We start from the raw sequence: 12,452 nt of genomic DNA, 5'->3' as shown, positions 1-12,452 counted from the left end.
ATGTTAACTCGACAACCGTTTGCCCCACCAACTTCACATTCGACACTCGCGCTCCCACACCCCCGCAGGGAGTGCAGTGCCCGGACTTTGAACTCATCGTTAATGCAGTAACCCATTATCATGGTACTATGATGTCAGTATATACTGTATATTGATGGCTTTTGGGATCTAATATAATGGGATAAAAGGGACACACAGACCCACAGATATGGGTATTTATAGATGGATATAGATTTCGGATCAACTGCTGATCCGACTGACATGCCGCTTGGCACTCTATTCCGTCGGGTCCACTGTGGCGATACGCACCAGTACACACATCACGTTTGAAGTTAATCCATTCTGACCTGAGATCAGATTCATACGAGGTTTCCACTGGGACACACACTGGTCTGATTAACCCATTCTGACCTGAGATCAGATTCTAAAAAAAATGTCAGTCGTTCTTCGATTCTTCAAAAATAGCAGACCTACAAGCTCGTAGCGCGCCACTCGGTGGCGCGCTATGAGCTTGTAGATCTGCTATTTTTCAATAGCTAAAGCATAACATGATGCCAACACCAAAAGGGGTTGCCGTTCAGAATGGGTTAATCGGTACTAGAGGCCGGTTCTCCGAAAATATGCCAGGGAAAGACAGACAGCTACACATTTCCTACATTTATAGATAGATTTAAACCAATGAGAAATATTATTAACAAGGACTTTTGACAAAATAATACCTACGTTGGATACAATTTGGAAGAACACATTTCTTTCCACTCCATTTGTGGGGAAAAGCAGCCGTTTTGGACATGCACAGAACCCATGGCTAGACATTACAAATAGGGGTTTATGTGAATTCCGTCCAACACAGTGATGTCTATAACCCCAACCCCAAGCATCTGTATATCCACACATGCATTGTATGTAAATGCACATCCCACACACTAAGACGGACTAATGGCTTTTACATGCATGCATTGGAAAAGGCGGTGGTAAATCAAGTTTACTACGCTGGACTGGAGCCTTTTTGGACTAGAACGTTGTTACCTTATAGCTGAGAAGAACATAAAAACATAAAAGCTGCAGTCAGTCTTTCCAAAGTCGCAGTGATCTGTAATGATCTACCGTATATATGAATCTATAACATTTGATACGCAGGGTTCCATCATGATCTGAATTATGATTCTTGTTTTTCAGTTTTTTACTTTTAAGATGACAGATCTAAAATAACTTTTCTTGTACCATCGTAACTCAAGATGCAGGCCCAGCCAGGGCCGGATTAACACCACTGAGGGCCCCTGGGCACTGAAGCTAGAAGGGCCCCCCCTTCACGCGCACGCAACATTTGCGCTGTTTTGTAGCCGTTTTGGGGCAGTTTTATGCCGTTATATTGGCCTATTTCCGGTCACCTACCCCCCCCCTCCCCCCCCCCGCCCAGAGTGACAGCCAATCTAGCGCATTGTTGCTGCTTTAGACACAATTGCACTTTTCAGCTGCCCTTCTCACCAACAATAAAACATATTTTTAGACACCATTTATGTCATTCGGATTAGCAGGGAAATTATCTGTGGAACTAAAATAAAAAATAAAAGGGGGGCCCCTGGTGCCCAAGGGCCCCTGGGCACGTGCCCAAAGTGCCTATATGGTAGATCCGGCCCTGTGCAGGCCTGTTTTGTTCTACTTTTACGACCATTAACGCAATTTATGACCTTGAGAGGTTTTTCATCAGAATAAATCACAATGTAAACAAAGTCAAGGAGGGTCCGGGGAGGGCGATACGATAGCATTTCATCTGACATGCAGAGCAGGGTTTGGACCGTCTATTTGTAATAAAATAAAATTAAAATCAATCAAATCAGTGACTGGAAACATTGAAGACTCTTTAGTCACAACATAGTTAGAACACGTCATGGATGTGACACGTTATGAGCTTATCGTACAGTATCTATGGTACAGTGGAGCATAAGTTAGGACATTAAAATCAGTGTTGTTTTCGTCGACTAACACTGACGAAAAATGTCAACAAATAAAAACTAGACTAAAATGTTAGGAAGGGACTAGTGGACAAGAGATCCAGTATAAGTCCTTTTACACTTGGTTGCATGCTGAAAATAGCCGATCTACAAGCTCAACGCGTCGCAGCACGACGCATTGTGAGCTTGTAGATCGCCTATTTTCACCAAGTGTAAAAACAGTCCTCACGATGGCATCAACGCCCACCAAAATACATTTTAGTCGACTAAATAAAATGTAGATTTAGTCGACTAAAATCTTATATTTAGTCGACTGAAACTAGACTAACACTAAAACATACCAGGTGACTAAAATGTGACTGAAACTAAATTAAAACTATTAAAATCAAAATTTGCTGCCAAAAAATTCTGTGTAATTCTAGATTACACAAATGGGGCGACTAGTGGCTCAGGAGGTAGAGCAGGTCGTCCAATGATCCCTGGGTCGGCGGTTCCAATCCCGGCTCCTCCTCCTGTCCTACATGTGGAAGTGTCCTTATTGGGCAAAGACACTGAACCCCACATTGCCTCCAATGAGTCGGTCGGTGTGAGATCGCCACCGTCGGTGTGTGAATGTGGGAAGTGAGGACGCTGGCGTCGACTGTTTGCCACTTCACCTCCCAATGTATGAATGGATTAACCTTCACCTCCCAATGTATGAATGAATGAACCTTCACCTCCCAATGTATGAATGAATGAACCTTCACCTCCCAATGTATGAATGAATGAACCTTCACCTCCCAATGTATGAATGAATGAACCTTCACCTCCCAATGTATGAATGAATGAACCTTCACCTCCCAATGTATGAATGAATGAACCTTCACCTCCCAATGTATGAATGAATGAACCTTCACCTCCCAATGTATGAATGAATGAACCTTCACCTCCCAATGTATGAATGAATGAACCTTCACCTCCCAATGTATGAATGAATGAACCTTCACCTCCCAATGTATGAATGAATGAACCTTCACCTCCCAATGTACTGTATGAATGAATGAACCTTCACCTCCCAATGTAATGTATGAATGAATGAACCTTCACCTCCCAATGTAATGTATGAATGAATGAACCTTCACCTCCCAATGTACTGTATGAATGAATGGACCATTGTAAAACGCTTTGAGCTAGAACTAGACCTGTACGTGCCCGTCGCGTTAAGAGTGCAGAGTGTGTGTGAAAGGTGGAGTGTGTACAAGTAAAGAAGATGTCCGAACAGGCCTTTTTCTGTCCACCATAGACCACTGAAATAATAACTCACCATAATACGTGTCAAATGTATGTGTATACTACCAACCTTTAATTGTTGCTGTTTTGTCAAACGGAAGACCTCAATTTTAGACGTGTGTTGCTGTGTCGGTCTATGTAACGATGGCTTGTTGTCAGCCTGGTTGCATTTGACACAGCAGAGAGCTGGAGGTCTGTGTCTGTGTGTGTGGAGAGTGCAGCCTGGCTGTGAGAAGTGAGAAGTGGGCAGAGCCTGAATGGTTGAACCTCAATTGGCTAACTGGCTGAGGCAGAGGCTGGGAAAATGCACAGGTGAAAGGAGTTGGCCTCATTATATTAGGCCCACTGGCAGAGCCTGACCAGAGCCTTTTGTGGTGGTTCTGGACAACCGTGTATCCCACAGACTATACCGGGCACTGCACTCCCTGTGGGGGTGTGGATCGCGTGTGTCGAATATGAAGTCGGTGGGGCGAACGGTTCTCGAGTTGCGTGCATTACACACACAGAGACGTGGTGCATTTATAGTTGGAGTAGATAGATAGATAGATCGATCTATCTTGATGTGACACAGATCTGATTCAGGCTACATTCAGGCTAGATTTGTCTGCCAGCCCAGCGTACATGGGGCCTTAGTAGAAGGGTTACAGAATGCTGGCTTTGTGGGGCTAATCTTTTTTTTTTTACCTTAGTCTAATGACATCACCCACTTGTCCTCAGTTTTAATGTCAGCAAACAAGCATTCAGTCTCTGACGCTTGACAGCTCTGCTGAAAAGGTGCTAGGTAAACTGTTGATCTATTGTTGAATACACTGAACCCCTAATTGCTCCCGATGTGCTAGTTGGTGCCTTGCATGGTTTCCGCTGCCATCGGTGTATGAATGTGTGTGTGAATGGGTGAATGTAATGCACAATCTCTGTAAAAGTGCCTTGGATAAAGGCGCTATATAAATGCACCATTTACCATTTACCATTTATCTATTGGGGGAATCTATGGCAATGCTATGAACCGGCTACAATGGCTTGACAGGTGCAAATGAAGCAGAAAGCGTGCATGGAAGAGAGGCAAATTTGCTGCATTATCCCATTTCGGGCGGGACCCCTGGGTTGGTGTTTTAAGCATTACGTTATACTTTAGCTATATATATATATATATCAGATCTACAAGCTCATAGCGCGGCACCGAGTGCCGCGCTACGAACTTGTAGGTCTGCTATTTTAGAAAAATCGTGAAAATGTGCCCCAAGTCTTTGAATATATATTCTTTCAGAGGGGTCCCTGGAATAACATATTTTCAGATGGGGGTCGGACGGTGGCCAATAACATAATTTCTGGGGTCCTTGACCTTGACATGAAATATTGAGCACCACTGACATAGAAACTATTTCAGAAAACTGGCATGATTTTAATTTCAACGTCAGTCAGTCAGGTCCTAAATGGGTTATTGCGAGGCTTTGGACTCCAAAGGAAACGTTGAAAGGCTTCCTTTTATAGAATGGCACGCATATATCTACCAGCCAAGGGTTGAGGTTAGGGGGGGGGGGGGGGGCTGCCTGTGGCAAAGCCATCATGGTCAGAGACGGCCTTTTGATGGGCTCTATGAAAGTGGTCACTGGGTCCAAGAAGGACAGTAGTGGGTTTTTTCTTTTTGATATGCAGATACCAGGGAAGTGAAATCATTTTGAGCTTGAAAGGAAGGGGATGCTATTTCACTTAGACCATGTTTTCACCACCCTCCACTCACCCACCCCCATACTTTATCCCATTTTGGGGGGGAACCCCTTTTGGTTTTAGCATGCTTTAGCTATTGAAAAATAGCAGATCTACAAGCTCATAGCGTGCCACCGAGTGGCGCGCTATGAGCTTGTAGGTCTGCTATTTTTTGAAAAATCGAAGAACCACTGACATAGACACATAGCTTTTTCTGAAAACTGTCAGGATGTAGAAGACATTTTTAGAATCTGATCTCAGGTCAGAAGGGGTTATTCAAGAAGAGAAAATAGCCGCTCTGACCCGCGCTGATATCACCACATTCCATGCTACGCAACTCTGCGATGTGTACACGAACGAACACGAGCCATTGGAGAAAGCACTCTCAGACTCAGAGCACGCCGCAGTATTAAATGGTTCTCTGTGTGGCCGACTGGCCGCCGCAGAGAAACGGTTGACCAGGGTTCGATTTGCTGAGGGGACATTTAGGGCCCGACGTCAACAAAAAAGAAAAAAATCTAAATCCTGACAGTTTTCTGAAATACCTCATGTTTCAGTGATGCTCAATATTTCATGTCAAGGACCCCCAAAGATTATATGTAATTGGCCGCCGACCCTCCATCTGAAAATATGTTGTTCCAGGGACCCCCCCAGAAGCAAAGATTTGAGTTAAAAACGTTCGCTATGAAAGAATATATATTCAAAGATTTTCGAGATTTTTCAAAAATAGCAGACCTACAAGCTCATAGCCGCGCTTTATGAGCTTGTAAGTCTGCTATTTTTCAATAGCTAAAGTATAACGTAATGCTTAAAACACAAAAAAGGGTTCCCGTACAGAATGGATTAATATCCCTCCCTCTGGTCATTAATTTGTATCGCTGGCAGGCATTTATGTTTTATCCCTGAAATACATGTATTTCTGGAAATATATAGACACTAATATAATAATCTGATATTTCTTGCGTTTTAATGAAACATATATCTGGTCCTACTGTACAAACGTTTTGGTATCACTCTTTATTTTATATTGTCTCACTATGGATTGGAATCATTGGATCATTAAACAATAATATCTTTGACTCGGCCAAAACTCTGTGGACTTTTTCTTCTTTTTTTTATCAATTCTTTGTGGTGCAAATTTCTAATATATATTCTTTCAGAGCGAACATTTTTAATTCCAATCTTTTGCTTCTGGGAGGTCACTGGAACAACATATTTTGAGATGGGGGTCGGCGGCCAATTACATATAATTTTTGGGGGTCCTTGACATGAAAATGTTTGAGAAAGAAAAATGTCTTAGAAGGCATTTGTAGAATCGTCCTCAGGTCTAAATGGATTAAAAAAGAAAATACAAAAAAAGCAAAATAAATAGCTGTGAAATAACTGTATATATTTTTATTTTTTTACTCTTGCAGATGACCTGTCGTATTGTCCCAAAGGCATAACCTCCAAGGTGTTCAAATTCAACGTGTCCGCCATGGAGAGGAACGCCACCAACCTGTTCAGGGCCGAGTTCCGCGCCCTGAGGGTCCCCAACGCCGCGGCCAAGAGGAACGAACAGCGCATCGAGCTCTACCAGGTGTGTAAAGGTACCGTCTCCATGTCCTTCTACCCAGCGTTGATTTAGTTTACCAGGTGTGTAAAGGTGTTTACCAGGTGTGTAAAGGTGTTTACCAGGTGTGTAAAGGTGTTTACCAGGTGTGTAAAGGTGTCTACCAGGTGTGTAAAGGTGTTTACCAGGTGTGTAAAGGTGTTTACCAGGTGTGTAAAGGTGTCTACCAGGTGTGTAAAGGTGTTTACCAGGTGTGTAAAGGTGTGTAAAGGTGTTTACCAGGTGTGTAAAGGTGTTTACCAGGTGTGTAAAGGTGTTTACCAGGTGTGTAAAGGTGTTTACCAGGTGTGTAAAGGTGTTTACCAGGTGTGTAAAGGTGTTTACCAGGTGTGTAAAGGTGTGTAAAGGTGTTTACCAGGTGTGTAAAGGTGTTTACCAGGTGTGTAAAGGTGTTTACCAGGTGTGTAAAGGTGTTTACCAGGTGTGTAAAGGTGTGTAAAGGTGTTTACCAGGTGTGTAAATGTGTCTACCAGGTGTGTAAAGGTGTTTACCAGGTGTGTAAAGGTGTTTACCAGGTGTGTAAAGGTGTTTACCAGGTGTGTAAAGGTGTTTACCAGGTGTGTAAAGGTGTTTACCAGGTGTGTAAAGGTGTTTACCAGGTGTGTAAAGGTGTTTACCAGGTGTGTAAAGGTGTGTAAAGGTGTTTACCAGGTGTGTAAAGGTGTGTAAAGGTGTTTACCAGGTGTGTAAAGGTGTTTACCAGGTGTGTAAAGGTGTGTAAAGGTGTTTACCAGGTGTGTAAAGGTGTTTACCAGGTGTGTAAAGGTGTGTAAAGGTGTTTACCAGGTGTGTAAAGGTGTTTACCAGGTGTGTAAAGGTGTTTACCAGGTGTGTAAAGGTGTGTAAAGGTGTTTACCAGGTGTGTAAAGGTACCGTTTCCATGTCCTACCCAGTGTTGATTTAGTTTCGACTAAAAAAACAAAAGACGAAAAATGTACTACCTTTTTTCACTGACGAAAACTAAATGATGACTAAAACCAAGACTAAATATACTATACTATATATATATATATATATATGTATACTATACTATATATGATTTATATAGCGCCTTGGATAAAGGCGCTATATAAATGCACCATTTACCACACACACACACACAGTACTGTATATGAGTTTTAAGGTAGCGCCCCTCCTATGCCCAGCTTTCCGGATTCGTGTAAACCTCAAACATTGAAGAAGCAAACTGTGATTGGCCGGCGTGATTGGGTGGGAGACGTGCCATTGGTGGAGCATCGCCCAACGATTGTGCCACGGGGGACACCTGTTAGTATGCGTCAGACATCGTTCCACGGGGGACACCTGTTAGTATGCGTCAGACATTGTCCCACGGGGGACACCTGTTAGTATGCGTCAGACATCGTGCCCCGGGGGGACACCTGTTAGTATGCGTCAGACATTGTGCCCCGGGGGACACCTGTTAGTATGCGTCAGACATTGTGCCCCGGGGGACACCTGTTAGTATGCGTCAGACATTGTCCCACGGGGGACACCTGTTAGTATGCGTCAGACATCGTGCCCCGGGGGGACACCTGTTAGTATGCGTCAGACATTGTGCCCCGGGGGACACCTGTTAGTATGCGTCAGACATTGTGCCCCGGGGGACACCTGTTAGTATGCGTCAGACATTGTGCCACGGGGGGACACCTGTTAGTATGCGTCAGACATTGTGCCCCGGGGGACACCTGTTAGTATGCGTCAGACATTGTCCCACGGGGGACACCTGTTAGTATGCGTCAGACATTGTCCCACGGGGGACACCTGTTAGTATGCGTCAGACATTGTCCCACGGGGGACACCTGTTAGTATGCGTCAGACATTGTCCCACGGGGGACACCTGTTAGTATGCGTCAGACATTGTCCCACGGGGGACACCTGTTAGTATGCGTCAGACATTGTGCCACGGGGGGACACCTGTTAGTATGCGTCAGACATCGTCCCACGGGGGACACCTGTTAGTATGCGTCAGACATTGTGCCACGGGGGACACCTGTTAGTATGCGTCAGACATTGTCCCACGGGGGACACCTGTTAGTATGCGTCAGACATTGTGCCACGGGGGGACACCTGTTAGTATGCGTCAGACATTGTGCCACGGGGGGACACCTGTTAGTATGCGTCAGACATTGTGCCCCGGGGGACACCTGTTAGTATGCGTCAGACATTGTGCCCCGGGGGACACCTGTTAGTATGCGTCAGACATTGTGCCACGGGGGGACACCTGTTAGTATGCGTCAGACATTGTGCCACGGGGGGACACCTGTTAGTATGCGTCAGACATCGTTCCACGGGGGACACCTGTTAGTATGCGTCAGACATCGTTCCACGGGGGGGGGACACCTGTTAGTATGCGTCAGACATCGTTCCACGGGGGGGGACACCTGTTAGTATGCGTCAGACATTGTTCCACGGGGGACACCTGTTAGTATGCGTCAGACATCGTTCCACGGGGGGACACCTGTTAGTATGCGTCAGACATCGTTCCACGGGGGACACCTGTTAGTATGCGTCAGACATTGTTCCACGGGGGGACACCTGTTAGTATGCGTCAGACATTGTGCCCCGGGGGACACCTGTTAGTATGCGTCAGACATTGTTCCACGGGGGGACACCTGTTAGTATGCGTCAGACATTGTGCCACGGGGGGGGACACCTGTTAGTATGCGTCAGACATTGTTCCACGGGGGGGGACACCTGTTAGTATGCGTCAGACATCGTTCCACGGGGGGGGACACCTGTTAGTATGCGTCAGACATTGTTCCACGGGGGGGGACACCTGTTAGTATGCGTCAGACATTGTCCCACGGGGGACACCTGTTAGTATGCGTCAGACATCGTTCCACGGGGGGACACCTGTTAGTATGCGTCAGACATCGTTCCACGGGGGACACCTGTTAGTATGCGTCAGACATCGTTCCACGGGGGACACCTGTTAGTATGCGTCAGACATTGTGCCCCGGGGGACACCTGTTAGTATGCGTCAGACATCGTTCCACGGGGGACACCTGTTAGTATGCGTCAGACATCGTTCCACGGGGGACACCTGTTAGTATGCGTCAGACATCGTTCCACGGGGGACACCTGTTAGTATGCGTCAGACATTGTGCCCCGGGGGACACCTGTTAGTATGCGTCAGACATTGTGCCCCGGGGGACACCTGTTAGTATGCGTCAGACATTGTGCCCCGGGGGACACCTGTTAGTATGCGTCAGACATCGTTCCACGGGGGACACCTGTTAGTATGCGTCAGACATTGTGCCACGGGGGACACCTGTTAGTATGCGTCAGACATTGTGCCCCGGGGGACACCTGTTAGTATGCGTCAGACATTGTGCCCCGGGGGACACCTGTTAGTATGCGTCAGACATTGTGCCCCGGGGGACACCTGTTAGTATGCGTCAGACATCGTTCCACGGGGGACACCTGTTAGTATGCGTCAGACATTGTGCCCCGGGGGACACCTGTTAGTATGCGTCAGACATTGTTCCACGGGGGACACCTGTTAGTATGCGTCAGACATTGTCCCACGGGGGGACACCTGTTAGTATGCGTCAGACATTGTGCCCCGGGGGACACCTGTTAGTATGCGTCAGACATTGTCCCACGGGGGACACCTGTTAGTATGCGTCAGACATCGTGCCCCAGGGGACACCTGTTAGTATGCGTCAGACATTGTCCCACGGGGGACACCTGTTAGTATGCGTCAGACATCGCACAATACTCGAGAGATACAATACTTGGACGTCTTAAGCTGCTGCTGTACGATAATAAGAGGATTACCACCAGACAGTGGCCTTGTGGTTAGAGTGTCCGCCCTGACACTGGGAGGTCGGGGTTCGATCCCCGGCCGGGTCATACCAAAGACTGTAACAATGGGACAAGCAATGGCACTCAGCATCAAAGGGTTGGATTGGGGCGCGGCACGGCCCGCTCCAAGAGAGAGGGGTCAAATGAGAACAAATTCCACTGCGGTGACGTGTGTGACTAATCGTACGACTCTGACTTTGATTGACTGATTTTGGCTTTTTGTGAGCATGCAAATTGTGATTGGCACCCCTCACTTCACACGGGTGTGATTTTCTTTTTGTAAGTGTCAGGAATAGCAAACATAGCAGATCTACAAGCCCAGAAGTGCTTCCGGGTCACGTATGGAGTTGACGTGTGTCGCTGAGCTAACACTCTTGCGTACTTTAAATATAACTTTTAAAGCCTCACCGCTACACAAAACTGCCTCCCCCTGGCCAGCCTGATGGAGGGGAAAGGAACTGGTCGGAATAACGTGTTCCTTCCACGCGCTACGTCCGGCCGGGGAAACTCTCCCCTAGTCAGGTGTAAAGAAGCAGCTTGGACTCCTCATGCATAGAAGGAAGCATGAGGTCAGTCCGCTGCGCCCCCCCGCCCCCCAGGTTGGCAGAGGAAGTGTAGCGCCAAGGATTACATTAAATAATTGACACTGGGTGAAAAAATGGGTTACAAAATTGTGGGATAAAAAGATATTTACTGCTCACCGCTACACAAAACGTAACTAAAGTGCATTAGTTAGTGTTATACCCTCTCTACAACCTTTTTGTTTCATTCTATCCGGAAAAGTTGACCTAATAATAATGTCTAAAGAAAAGAAGACGAGTGAGATCTATTCAAGCCCCAACATCAAAGCGTCATCATTCTAATGTTCAAAGAGGCGTACAGTATATAGGGGTTAATTTGTGCTTCATATGAAAAGACTTTTTCTGCTGGAAAAAGGCGTTGGTCTGACATTGGTCTTTCCTCATCATTTCATCATTTTCTGTCAAGCGATTCGGTTGAAAATACATCATTTCTGTCGAGGGTGAAATGGCTAATGTGATGAAGTATAAACTAGTATTTAATCTGTAGAACGTGATGAAGTATAAACTAGTATTTAATCTGTAGAATGTGATGCAGTATAAACTAGTATTTAATCTGTAGAATGTGATGAAGTATAAACTAGTATTCATGTGATGAAGTATAAACTAGTATTTAATCTGTAGAATGTGATGAAGTATAAACTAGTATTCATGTGATGAAGTATAAACTAGTATTTAATCTGTAGAATGTGATGAAGTATAAACTAGTATTCATGTGATGAAGTATAAACTAGTATTTAATCAGGAGCACTAAAGTAAAGTTAAACTGTTGACTGCTAAGAGCTGAATGTGAGACTGAATGTGCCAACGACAACCAGATGGCGGTCGGTTGCAGCCAGGCCTTGGTTACTGTACTGCTGTCAGACCCAGAGTCTTGGTTACTGTACTGTATCTGTCAGACAGAGCCTTGGTTACTGTACTGTATCTGTCAGACAGAGCCTTGGTTACTGTACTGTAGCTGTCAGACAGAGCCTTGGTTACTGTACTGTAGCTGTCAGACAGAGCCTTGGTTACTGTACTGTATCTGTCAGACAGAGCCTTGGTTACTGTACTGTAGCTGTCAGACAGAGCCTTGGTTACTGTACTGTATCTGTCAGACAGAGCCTTGGTTACTGTACTGTAGCTGTCAGACAGAGTCTTGGTTACTGTACTGTATCTGTCAGACAGAGCCTTGGTTACTGTACTGTAGCTGTCAGACAGAGCCTTGGTTACTGTACTGTATCTGTCAGACAGAGCCTTGGTTACTGTACTGTATCTGTCAGACAGAGTCTTGGTTACTGTACTGTATCTGTCAGACAGAGCCTTGGTTACTGTACTGTATCTGTCAGACAGAGCCTTGGTTACTGTACTGTATCTGTCAGACAGAGTCTTGGTTACTGTACTGTATCTGTCAGACAGAGTCTTGGTTACTGTACTGTATCTGTCAGACAGAGCCTTGGTTACTGTACTGTATCTGTCAGACAGAGTCTTGGTTACTGTACTGTATCTGTCAGACAGAGTCTTGGTTACTGTACTGTATCTGTC

The 12,452-nt window shown here is 45.7% G+C and overlaps 1 protein-coding gene across 1 annotated transcript in view; it reads left to right on the top strand.

Annotated features, from left to right (window-relative positions):
• Positions 1-12,452, top strand: part of LOC310876665 (transforming growth factor beta-3 proprotein-like) — a 56,878-nt gene that overhangs the window by 16,253 nt on the left and 28,173 nt on the right. The window contains exon 2 of the mRNA XM_083790257.1: positions 6,347-6,510. Coding sequence (XP_083646383.1) covers positions 6,347-6,510 — 164 coding nt within the window. The remainder of the gene's footprint in view (positions 1-6,346; positions 6,511-12,452) is intronic.

Source organism: Protomyctophum parallelum, assembly GCF_964188405.1.
Source record: "Protomyctophum parallelum genome assembly, chromosome: 19".
Taxonomy (NCBI): Eukaryota; Metazoa; Chordata; class Actinopteri; order Myctophiformes; family Myctophidae; genus Protomyctophum; species Protomyctophum parallelum.
The sequence above is the reverse complement of the archived record's forward strand: the minus strand, read 5'-3'. Positions and strand labels throughout refer to the sequence as shown.